The sequence below is a fragment of the Stegodyphus dumicola genome, chromosome 5, assembly GCF_044657685.1.
Source record: "Stegodyphus dumicola isolate Sdum_Otavi_A_Nest chromosome 5, ASM4465768v1".
In the NCBI taxonomy this organism is placed as follows: Eukaryota; Metazoa; Arthropoda; class Arachnida; order Araneae; family Eresidae; genus Stegodyphus; species Stegodyphus dumicola.
The window spans coordinates 100571963-100586009 of NC_140772.1; the positions used below are offsets into that span (position 1 = coordinate 100571963).

General features: G+C 30.5%; 1 protein-coding gene across 1 annotated transcript in view; it reads right to left on the bottom strand.

Moving 5' to 3' along the window:
• The window catches only part of LOC118184802 (fumarate hydratase, mitochondrial-like), a 71439-nt gene that overhangs the window by 17560 nt on the left and 39832 nt on the right, over positions 1 to 14047 (bottom strand). Inside the window, exon 6 of the mRNA XM_035354528.2 lies at positions 3799 to 3910. Coding sequence (XP_035210419.1) covers positions 3799 to 3910 — 112 coding nt within the window. The remainder of the gene's footprint in view (positions 1 to 3798; positions 3911 to 14047) is intronic.

The following is a 14047-nucleotide window of genomic DNA, read 5'->3' on the forward strand; positions in this document are numbered from 1 at the left end:
AAAATTTGGCGACTTATGTGTTATCGCAACTACTAAGGTGGTTGCGATAACACATAAGTACCTCACTTTATTATGAAAAATACTGTGTTCCCTGAATCCCAATGTCTGGTGCAGTAGACATTATTTTCTGCAAGCCCTGTGTCATCTCCTTTTTTACAAGAGTATTAATTTTTATATGAATATTACTGTGTCAGCTAGTGTCAGACATCCTATATATATATATACAGTCAAAAGTCGTTAATTCGGACACCCATAATCCGGAATGATCTATAATCCGGACCTCAAAGTTACAAACTTTCTGCGCATGCGCGTAAGACCTTTACTGCTGCGAATTTGCATGCGCAAAATACGTTTACGAATGCGCGTTTAATGTATAACGGACGGTATAAGCTAAGCTCTAATTATCTATTTCAGTTAATGTTGCAAATTGCGTTGTTCCTTAATCTTCGAATTGGATCCAGCTTATTATTTTTTGCAGAATGTTAGAGCAATTTTATAAAAGTAAGCTTGAACTTTCGATTATGTCAAATAGAATTTCCGATTTATATTTACTAATATGTAACGGATATACAAAGCGAAAGTATGTTTCGGAGTTCATTAAACAAAAAGTGGAATTGCTGCAAAAAATGAATAAAGGCATATCCTTTGTTTATCTAAACTTTAACGTTTGTTTATCTAAACTTTTTTTATCTTTAACGCCGTGGCGCACGCAATTAATTGGAAGTTAATCTGTCAGCACTATCCTTATCTTCAGAGCAGATGTTTTTATTTTATTTGGCTTATAATTGCTTACTAAATGTAGTATTTCATTTCGATGTACTCCATCTTTGATATGATTTAAATCAAATGCCTCCGATAGCGAAGAAAGTGACAGAGGTTATTGAAAACGAAAAAATTTCGATTGACAAATTAGTCGGTATTCTCGACACAGCAATTATAGGACTTGAACAGCGGAACTTTGTAACTGAACAAGAAATTATGTCTGTTTATAGAATTAAAGAGAATGTATTATCACATAAAAAACGAAGCAACTTAAACAACTTACATTGAAAGAAATGTTTAGTAAAGTAAACAAATAAATATTAAACTTTTTTTTTTGTAAATTTTGATATACTTTAGATCATAATTGTTCTTTATTTCGTAAATTATGGTTTCATATTTTTAATTTTATAATTTCTGCATGCCATTTTACCAGATTTAAACTGATGATCTATAATCCGGAAAAATCGATAATCCGGAATCGCCGAAGTGCCGACGAGTCCGGATTAACGACTTTTGACTGTATATATAAATATTATATTACATTATCCTATATATATATATATATAGGATAATATGCTTTGCAAAAAATGTTTAAGAATTTTGATACAGTTTGAAAGTACTATTATTGTTCAAGACAAAATCAGATTCATGATTTTTCCTAATTATTTGAAGAAGAAGAAATTTGGGCATTAATGAATTAAGAACAAGTACCTTTTTGCACTTGCGTGAAATTCACTGAAACCTAAGTTCTTTTTCCAAGCGCAAGATATTAAAAAAGTATTTAAAGAAAGTAATTATCCATAAAATCAAATAGAAATTAAATAACACGACTTATATACCATGCATTAAAAGAGAAATAAATATAAAATCTTAAATTTCCTTAATAATTAAATTTCCCTCAAATAGTAAAGCAATAGTTAATTTCAGACGCAACATTTGATAAAACTAAGTTGGTACCGACCCCCAGGGGGTCAATAATGAGAAAGTGATTGGCTGGGGGTTGTTAGCCAAATATGCACTGGCAACTCATCAGCATCCCACTGATTACAGAACAATATACTAATAAAATTGATAACTAATTTTTTATTGAAATGTTTCACTTCCTATGTTGAAAGAACTTCTATGTTGTAAGGAAGAATTCATAAAAAATAAATATATGGAAAAACACACAAATGCCAATTGTCTGTTATTGAAAAGAGCCATATTTTATCAGATGGTATATCATAAAAATGCACTTCCAAAATTTAATAGAAGATTTTAATGTTCAATTCCAAGCCACTGAAAAATTTGAATCTGCCAGCGCCGAACTGCAGAACAGATACTGTGATGCAAGAAGAGATGATTACATTTAAGGAAGATGTTCAAGCACAAGTATTGTACAAAATACATGCACAGGTTACATTCTGGAATTTAAAAGTCATCCGAGAGAAATATCCTAAAATAAAAATTATCACCAAACCAACATTAATGACCTTTCCTTCGTCTTACCTAATAGAAGCAGGCATCACTCAAGCCAATAATTTACTATGAAAAATTAAAAGCACATATCCTTAAAAATAAATTTCTGGAACTTTTGTTCATATTCTTAGTTTAACTGATATCTTTGAATTATTTATGTGCAATCATTTGTATTACAATTATGATGTATGTTGTATATTCTAAAGAAAAATGCATGAAGATGAGGAAACTATTTTTTTAAAAGTGATCAAAGAAAAGGGTTAATCCCTGTTCAAATGTGTCTTTGGTTTTACAACTAAATAATAAAGTTTATTCTAAATAACAAAATAACTGAAGATTTCCTGATACATTTGCAAAGAAAATTCAAAACTAAAGGAGAATTTTGGAAACAAAATTGAAATTTGGGATGGCTAATATTAACTAACTCATGCCTACTTATATGCAAAATTTGAATTCAATACACCAAATGCAGTTCATAAAATTGATAAACTCAAAAATTAAGTTTCCTTTTTATGTGTAAATATGGATTTCTACAAAAGCATGCATTTAATTTTAAATTCAGAATTATCAAACCATGGCTTACTTTTGAGACACAGTGTTCTTAATTCACATTTAATCAATTATTTTACTCAGACTATAAATCCTTGTGCATTTCATTTTAATACAGTTACTTTTTTAGTCTTATAGTAGTTTAACACTGCTTCATAGTTATATAATTCTAAAGAAGTTTTCTAATTAATAAATAAGTATTTTTAAACATATGTATTTCTTTAAAAGACCTAATGCCATAAAATACTAATAATTATTTAAAAAATATTTCACTTTGTATTTTTCCTATGGTTAAAAACTGTTTGATGTTTTTCTCTTAAAACCCTGTTTTACAACTAACATAACTTCAATCACATCAGTAACATTTTACAAAAATATAATGTTGTAAATCATATGCTGTCTTCATAAAATTTCTACGTTAAATCACAAGCTATTTTAGTCTGTTCTTAAATAAAATTCAATAAATGTTAGATAAAAATACAGCACTCTTCGATTATCTGCCAAAGTTCCTATGCAAAGACATCAAACACTGACAACTAATTTTTCACCAACCTTGAAAAACAGTAGACATTTTAAAAAATGACAGTGCACCGAAAATACATAAAACAGCTACGAATTAACACAATTAGAAATGCAAGAAACACCTATTATGAAACATTAAAAATTGCATAAAACTTTAAAAAAAAATTGCACAAATTTGACAATTCTCTGATTCCCCCCCCCCCCATATTTTTTAGCTAAAATCACTAAAAAATATCAGAATAGAAAATACAAACATAGCATTCAAATTTTTAAACCACATGTTTTATGTAACAACCATTAGTGGATTACCAGATAAATAGATTAAGATTCTAAGTCACCTATTTTGAATGGTGTTTCTAAACAGGTTGTGTGGGTAACCAGAGTGTACACAAACTTCGGACATTCAGGAAGAAAAGAAGTTTAATCAAATGAAAAGAATATGAAGTACTATATTTTTATAACAGAAAATACATATAAAGAGAAGAAAGAAATAAGTACAATTAATACCTATGGCAAGATAATATAGCCTAGGAAGACAAGATTTAATCCTTTGAATGCCAAATGCAATCTGAGTAGTATAACCACTAAATTCCTGACCAAGAGTTAAAGGCACAGCGTCCTGGAAACAAAATATTTTGTGCTTCAAATAGTACACAAATAAAAACATGATATTAAATTTAAAATTCAAAATTTTGCAGTTGATAGAAATTTTAAATTATAAAACATATATGTATGGCATAAATAATTATATAGATCTATGCAATGGGATTTGGAAACTGAAGAGAGATAGATATTGAAGGCAGATAAGGTAGTTGCTGTAATAGCTAATTTTAAATATTCCTTTTTCATTCTACTTGACACCAACATTCTGTTATCCAACACAAAATAAATAGGCACAATAAGAATCTTCTCTTAAGAAACTACATCAGGTCTGTTTATAACTGCAATATATTTGAAACAGCAGATGTTAGCAAGTCTATCTAGAGCAAGAAGTGAAGGCATGTGGTGCATTCAAAATGAAAGCCAGAAGAACAGAAGTTAAAGAGTTATGTTTCCCAAATTAGTTAGTTTTAGTCTGCTTATCCAGAATGGTTAATATTTAAGTTTCTGAATTATCATTGGCTGAAGCCTTACATAAGCTATGTGCATCATGACCCAATTTAGAACAATTATTATACACAATTACTATGTTTAGCATAGAATGGGAAAGCAACCAAATTAAAATAGAGAATTAAGGGGCTACTGGTTATTATTTTGCTTTAAATACTTCTTATTTTAAACACGCACATATGTATGTATGTATGTATGTATATATATATATATATACATATGTACACTGCGCAAAAAAAAAAAAGTGAACCGTTCTATATCTCCCGTTCTACTGGGCCGATAGACGAAATTTCGAAAGGGCGACTTAGGATATATATTAGATATATATTAGGATTTATATATAGCATCATTCTAACATAGGTATTCTAACACAAAATCGGACTTTTTCTGAAATAACATTCAACTTATTTTCCATATTTCGATTCTATGATTCAAATTATGCCAGACTACCAAGTTTTGTAAAAATCTCACGAGTAGTTTTTAAAATTTAGCTCTCAAAATTTTAGCTCTTCAATGTTAATTGAATTTGATATATACTTATTAATATCACATTTTTATTAAACTTTTTTGATTCTTCCTTTCACATTTCCAAATTTAGGTTCATTCCAAATAAATTCATCTATTTTTTATGATTTATTTTTAAAATTTGTATTTTTAAATAATTTTTAAAATTTTTTCGAAAAAAAATTTGAATTATAACCCATAAAATTTTTACCATCATCTTAAATAAGGTGTATTTCTAAGCATACCTGCAAAAAAATTTGAATTTTGTATTCAAAATTTTCTAAGATATACACGAATTTACATATTTGCACAATTTGAAATTTTGCATCTTTTTTTGAGCGATAATAACGTAAAATGTGGTTCATGGATTTTGTTACAGTAAATTTCCACAGAAATTTTTATCCTTAAATTTCAAATAAATTTTTATGGAGAATTAATTATATGAAATTTTCCCCCTCAATAATGCGCAATAAATATTTATTAATACTATATGAAAAGCTATTTTATTAAATTATAGATGATGATATTCAAATTTTTAACTTTTTTAAAATTTCTTTCTTTTTTCCTCTTTTTAAAATATTTGTAACAGTAAATTTTTACCTTCCCTGTGCCGTCTGCTACTTTAGCTTCATTTAAATCGAATTGTTTAAACTGACAAAAGTTCATTTGATGTTTATTTTTACAATGTTTTTAAGCAAACAAGACGTTAACACTTTGGGTCATGTCCTAGCTTTAAAAGACATATACATAAACATAAATTTTTACATCAATTCTTTTAGAAAGAATGTCTTTTAAGTAGTAATTTTCTCTCGTGTTGTAGATTACATAAAAAACATCTTCTTTAATATATAAATTTTTATGCTTAAAAACTCTAAATAATATGATTAAGATTTTTTTCACCTGATATAAGAATCAGGTCACTTTGTGGTACAGAATAAGCATTGCTGTATTTGTTTATTTCTTTCTCATCTAACAAAAATCTTTTAATTCAAATATTTATCCTTTGGACTTTGCTTTAAACTTTATTTATAGTTAAAATGTCTAGAAGCTGTCTTCAGCTGAAACACATTTAATGCAACTGATGTTTTAAAAAAAAATGTGACAAGAATGCAAAATTTATGGAAGTGTAACAATCTAAAAATCTTAATTTTCTTGTGTCAGCACTGAAAACAAATGTAGAAGGAAAGAAGGAAATTAGGCGGTTGAAGCAAAAATTTATAGAGTAATCTACTTCAAGGAAGTTGGGTTTTCAAAGTTAAAACACTTGGATGTGTACACCAGCAAATAGCAGCAATTGAGTTTGTGCTAACGGAAAGACAAAAATGATATCATTGCAGATTAAAGTGAAGAGCAACTGGTTTTCGACTATATGGTTGTATAAATTTAAATTACTTCAGAGAACATCATATCGAATCATAAAAGGAGCATCCCATGATTTCTGCGTCAAATTATTTGAAGATTCAGGAATTAATCGAGTGATGTATGTGGATGTCACCTAAAGATGTTTTTCTTCTTGATGAAACCAACCTTTCCTTTCATCTCATGCCTTCAAAATGCTTAGCCTCAAGATTGATAAAGGCTCTGACCAAATGCTGATGAAATGGATTGCACTGGATTGTAAAGTTACGGGAAAGCAGGGCTATCTGCCTAAAAGGAGGGATGCTTTCGTGAAGAACTTTCTAAGGGAAACCAGCTGGCATACACATTACACATGAGAAAAACGCAAAAACGTCCATGCAACCAGCCCGTTAACTGGGATTCGAACCCCGAAGCAAATTACCAGTGCTCAGCGACTTTACCGCTTAGCCATTGCTGGGTCTTTATGGAATGGAAGGTGATAAATTTATTTAAAATTAATGTCAGAAATACCAAGATGTTTAAAAAAGTTGGATGCTTTTTAATATACTTGCAGAATGCATGTAGAAAAAGAGCAAGCCATTAAAAAGAAAAAATAAATTTTTGCATAAAATTTAGTTTTTTTATTTTTATTTTTTTTTTTTATTTTTTATTTAAAACTTTTTAATTTTATAATATTTGATTCTTGCGATTTCAAAAATAAAATATTTGACTAAAATATGAATAACATTTTAAGAAACTAAATGTAGGATGATAAAATTGTGTACACACACACACATACATAAATCAAAATTCTAACTTTAAATTTAAAATAATCTCTTAACTCTTCATTTTAATTTCGGTATTTCTCCTTTCTGATCTAAAAAAAGTAACTGCATGAAATAAGCTTCTCCAAGCTGCATCCTTTCCAAATCAGTCCATGCCATATGATATTTACATAATGGTATGATGCAGATAACTTACATAAATGCTTCAGTCAATAACAATTAGAGAATTTTTAACTAAAATCAAAAGACATCAAAATCAAAACTAAAGCACCCAGAACTATGCTTTCATTTCAAACAAATCATGCATGGTTTTCCATTTTTTGTTTCTGTCAATCTGCTGCTGCTTGCTGTCCTCAATGTTATATCTGAAAAAAAATTATATATTTCTTCAAGAACAGGCATTAATTTGTGTCAAGTTATATGTGGCTGCAAATGTCAAATACAATTAACCCCTTAACTGACACGGAAAACATATGTTCACTTCCCACTGCCACTATTTTTTCACAGACGCATGTAATTATGCAATGAAGTAGGGGCAAAATAAGTGCAAGTTTTGCTATTTAAAAACTTTTTACTTTTGCAAAGTATAGAAAAAAAGAAAAAATGAAAATACAAAACTTAATGTTTAGAGTAAAAGTATAATAAAAAAGATGTAAGTATAATAAAAATGATGTTTGTAAAATAAAAAAGATCCCAAAAATTGGAATTTCGATCAATTTATTTTTAGACCAGTAAAACGTATATCAGGTTTCAGTGTTATACCTTGTAAAATCAGTATACATAAAAAAACATATTTCTTGCGAATTGGTTGGATGCCATGATTTTGTTTCGTGTTCACAATTCTGTAACCCTCTTCATCTGACGTAATATCATATTCTAAGGTGTCACATCCTGAAGATGATGGAAAGTAATCATCTATTACACTGTCATCATTTTAAGACATATTCATAAAAAAAAAGAACCTACTACAAACAGTAAATGAAAACGGAAGACACAGAATTAAAAAAAACGTTTTACTCAAACAGAAACACAAGCAATAACCATGCAGTCATTACTTTCACCATTTTCAAATATCCCCCTCTCCAAATCCTCCCTCCTCTTCTCTGAAATAGTAACCTTCTTTGCATATTCTGTCAAGGTCATTGTGGTGTTGCATTCCAAAGCTTTGCAAATAATTTTACTCGTAGCAACACATAGCAAATGATAGTATTTCAGAAGGGTGTATATATACGCCTGGGGCAGTTAATGCACCAGCTGAGCAAGGCAGATATATATGCCCCCGGTAGTTAAGGGGTTATAAAGGAATACTTAAATCTAATGTGACTGCAAGCTTCTTCATACTACATTTATACAACTTCAACATTTATCTTCTTCATTTGCAAATCATCACATACGTACATTATATATCAAAGTAACATAGCAACAGCCTTATATATAAACACAATAAATTATAAAATTTCATCTGCTATCGGAAATATCTGCAAATATCAGCTATTAGAAATCTAATGTTGTAAGTATATAAAGCAATTTGAAACACAACATATACAGCAAATAAAATTAATGTTAAATACATTCTGCTTGAAGGGACGAATTCATCGTAAAAACTTAGCTATAGGTGTCTAACATGCATGTACCATTTCAAGAAATACGCAGATGATTCAAATTTTACAATCTAAAGTACTTCATTAAGAAATGATAACAACAAGAACATTACATTGTTATTGGTGGTAAATCCTTTACTGCTGGTTGTATAAGGTGATATTTGGTGCAGCTTAAAATTAGTTAAATAATCCAAGTCCTTGAGCAGAAAATTCTCTCACAAATTTTGCAGCTCAGCCAATTCTGCAATAAATTATAAAATTTTATCTCCTAAAGAAATATCAGCTATCAGAAATCTCATGTTGTAATGAAACACATTACATACAGCAAATAAAATGAATGTTAAATGCATTCTGCTTGGGAGGAAAATTCATTGTAAAAAACTTAGCTATAGGTGCCCAGCATGCATGTACCATTTCAAGAAATATGCAAATGATTCAAATTTTACAATCTCAAATACTTCACTAAGAAATGGTAACAACAAGAACATTACATTTTTACTTATGCTAAATCCTTCACTGCTGGTTCCATAAGGCGAAAATTAGTTAAATAATCCAAGTCCTTTATCAGAAAATTCTCTCACAAATTTTGCAGCTCAGCTAATTCTGAAATATTCTGAGATATCTAGAACTGCCTTCCCAACATATCTCATATATTTTCTATTAATAATAGGCTTGAGGATGACTTGAATTCTATCAGTGTCAGGCCTGAGGATGAGCCATGAAGGGATATTAAAATCTCCAAGATACAGCTGAGAATGATATGCATTGTTCTTGCACAAATGGCATTTAGGTGGCTTAAGAGCATAGGTAATACAACCAACTGCACAGCACATCAGTGTGCAGTACACTCACAAAAAAGACAAAATTAAATTTGCAGTTTTCTAATCTCAAAAGTGCAACTTAACTGATTATCAATGAGACAATTTCAGTCATAAATCTTCTGATAACTTCAGAATGAACTTACTTTCACTCTTATCAGGCCACCTAATCCTAACTCTAAAAGGCCCCTTCCTGCTGCCCTACTTCCAAAGCAAGTGCATTCATTATATGTATTTGAAACAGAAAAAAATTTAAGTTCAACATAGTTTGTCAGATGGTAGATGTGTGCTTATATTCTGAATTCTGCGATGCATCTGCATGAATGGGCCATCAATACACATTAATGCGATAAAGACTTCACACAGACAGCGAGAAGTGATATGAGGAATACAGATAGCATTTAAGATTGTAATGCAGACAGTCCATATTGCAGAAACTGTAAATTATACAACGAAGCCAATAACAGCAACCTAGACACAAACCATGTGGCATATGGCCCCAATTGCCCCATTTACTACAGACAGCAGGGAAAAAACAAAGCAAGAACTACATACGAAGAATAAAAGTGACAGTCTCCCACAACAACCTCAGCAATCTCTTTTCAAAAACAAAGCTCTTCCAGACAAGAACAAAACTTTTTCAAGGAAACTTTCATGAACACTATTAAATCACCTCTGCAAATTTTCACTTTACAATGTCAACAACACTCTATAGTACCTCATTTATAAGTGATCTTAACGTTGTCCAAATGAACCTCCAGAAATTCCCGGCAGTGACGTCCAACCTAGTTTAGACTATAACAGAAAACAAAGCAGACTTAATTCTTCTTCAAGAACCATATACTGTGTAAATGAACAAGTAAGTGTGATTTCAACAGCATGGAACTGTTTTCAATACTCACCACTATAAAAATCCAGAATCAGAACAGCAATAATTTGTACAAATAAAATTTGGTCTCCAGTAATTATCTATGCAAACAAGGACATTGTATCTGTTGCCTTAAATAACAAAGATAAACAGTTTATCATTACTTCATTTTATTTGTCTCCAACAGAAGAAATTGGACCTAATCTAGAAAAAGTAACCTCCATTCTGAACAGTAACAAAACAGCATACCATCTTATAGGAGGGGATTTTAACAATCATAGCACAACATGGGGATATTAGACATATGGCACTAGAAGTAAATTATTGGAAGACTTCATTTCTTCTAACAATCTTCTTATTTATAATGAGACAATGGTCCCACCGACATACAAGACTATTCATGGTCGTGGTTGGGCAGACATCACGATCTCATCAATAGGACTTGCAAATACAATAAGAAATTGAAGAGGTCATGAAATGGACTCAATATCGGATCATAAACTAATTTCTTGTCAACTCAACTTCAACAGTGAAATAACTATAACCATACACTTCAACACTATCTCCAATTCCAGTAAAAAATCCATTAGCTTAATAAAACAAGATCTCTAGCATATCAACAATGAAATTACTTCTGAACATAACAGTAAAGAATTAAATAACATCCCAGAAAAATTTATCAAAGTAATCCAAGAACATAGCAAGAATTCATTTAAAATAAAAGACCCCCCCAACAAAAAATAACAATTAATTGGTAGACTAAAGAACCAAAAACAGAGAGGAACAAGACAAGAACATTGTATCATAAAATGAAAAAAAGGTCCATCTCAAGAAACAAAGCTTACATTCTTTTCTCAAAACAAAATGCCTTATATAAAAAGAAAATACTGACAGCAAAGAATAATAGTTGGAAAAGATACTGCACAATTAATAAAGATGCATATGGTATTATATATAAGATGAAGGAAATAATGTTGTTGAATACGTTTTTCAATTGATAAATCGGTTAAAAAGATGCAAAGAGCTAGCTACAGATAAAATGCTGGAAATGCAAACCAAAAGAAAAGTGTGGTACGATCGTAAAGCTAACAAAAGAGAATTCTCTGAAGGTTATTTAGTATTAGTCGTATCAACGAATAAACCAGACTAGCAGTTGAATGGAAAGGTCCTAGGAAGGTTGAGAAGAAATTATCTGTAACTAATTATGTTGTGAGTTTCAAAGGAAAAAAGATCTTAATCAAGTCTACCATGTTAACATGCTAAAACCTTATCACAGGCGAGCAAAATCAGTTAACCTTCTGATTACAGAAGATCAGTCTGAAACTGATGATATGGAGGAAAATTTCCCAACAATTGACTCTGAATCAACAGTTTAATTTTCAGGACATTAAAGAAAACAGTTCCTTAAATGATAAGCCAAATGAACAATTGAACAAGAATTGCATGATCTGCTGTTGAAGATTTAAAAAATCTTTTCTAAGCCCGGAAAAACTCATTTAATAATGCATGATATTCAATTGACAGAAAACACATTATTCCACTGTAAATCATACAGAATGTCTCTTACACATACAGATATATTAAAAACAGAAACCAATAAAATGCTTCAACATAAAATAATTGAAATAGCAGATTCAGATTACACTTCTCCTATGATTTTAGTGGAAGTAGCAGGAAGGGATCCTAGACCTTGTATCGACTATAGAAAATTGAATAAGTTGACTAAAACACAATTCTTTCCCTTGCCTAACATCGAACAACGAGTAGAAATGGTAGCAGGAGCAAAATATATAACTCTTTTGGATTTAACAAAGGGATACTGGTAAACACCTAATGCCAAAAGATTAGCCACTTTTGTCACAAATTTTGGCACATTTAGACCTCTATGGATGCCTTTTGGACTTAAAACTGCACCATTTTCATTTAGTAAAATGACGGCCGAAATCCTTCACGTTTGTGAAAACTTTGCTGTTCCATATTTAGATGATGTGGCAATCTTTTCAAACACCTGGGAAGAACATCTAAGTCAACTGAAAGCTGTTTTGACAAAAATAAAGAACACTGGTTTGACCATTAAACTTATAAATTGTAAATTTGCTCAAGATAGAATAAAATATCTAGATCATATTGTAGGTCGTGGTATAAGAATGCCAAATGAAGTCAAAGTAAAATCTATTCTTGATTTTCCCGTGCTATCCATAAAAAGGTCAAGTCAGAGCATTTTTAGGATTAGCGGGATATTATAATCATTACATTCCCACGTTCTCATCTATTGCAGCACCTTTAACAGAAACCTTGAAAGGAAACTTGAAGAAAGGAAAATAAATTGGACAGAAGAGTGGCACAAAGGCATTTGAAGAGCTAAACGGAGAACTGACTCAAAAGCCTATACTACATGCATCTGATTTCAATAAGAAGTTTATTTTGCAAACTGATGCTTCAAACCCTGATATGGGTGTCATTTTAGCCCAAAAAGATGAACGAGACAATGAACATCCAGTATTATACCTCAGTAAGAAGTTTACAGAAACTGAAAAAAAGTACTCTACTGCAGAAAAGGAATGTGCCGCCATAATATTTGCTGTAAAGAAACTTCAATGTTATTTAGACGGGCATACTAAATTCCTCATCATGACCTATCATAATCCCCTAGTTTGGCTAAAAAATAACATGAGTCTAAATCCACAACTTATGCGATGGGCACTAGTACTACAATCCTACAATTACATGGTTGTTCATCGAAGTGGTAAACCCATAAAAATATAGATGCATTAAGTCGTACACCCTGGCCTGATTAAATAATTTGTTTCTCTACATAAATAAAAAAAATATTTTGTTCTTTCCTCTCTTCCTCAGTGTATGTTATGTTATTTGTTTTTTTATTCTGTATTGTGCTGATATTGTTGTTTTGAAAAAAAAAAAAAAATTGTAAAGTTTATCTGGAGGGGCGAGATGTTGTAATATTTTGTTATTTAACAAATAACTATATTTATTATTGAAGTGGCAATGCCATATTTGTATACTGTAACTGTTGCTCAGCAACGTAAGAAATTGTTTTAAGATTAGAATTCTGAATTTTGACCAGCTTAGTAGATGTATGAAAATATTGCCACTTAAGAATTGTATACAAATTATCTATCTCCATAAACTAAAAATAAAATTTATGTTTCACTAAGAAGATTATCTGTTTTGTCAATTACTGCAAAATACATTACAGCAGATATCTTGGCTCAGCCTCTTACCAAAAGAAAGAAAACGCAGCTGCAGGCAATACAACGCCCGTTTTTACTATACATTACAAGCAAATAACAGCAAATGCAGCACACTGTGTGTTAGCAGGAATAGCCCCTCCCGGCATATAACAGCTCAAATGGAACATACCAAAGGCACAGTTTTAAGGCTTAAAAGAAATTGTTCCATAAAAGAGAGAATCTCTGAATATTCCAATTGTGAATCTCCCTGTAACCCATACAGAAGGCACCCAGCAGTAAATCCAAAAATCAACTGTATTGCTAACACACAAACTACAGACTTACCTTACACATGCACAGCTGGCTCCAAAATGAAAGAAAGAGTCAGATGTGCATATATTATTTATATAAATTCTCAAGTTAAAATAATACAAAAAGCTAAACTTGGAAATCAAAACAGTATTTTCCAAGCTGAATTATCAATAAAAATGGCCGTAGAATATTGTACCTAAAACAAACTAAAAAAATTCAAATATATACA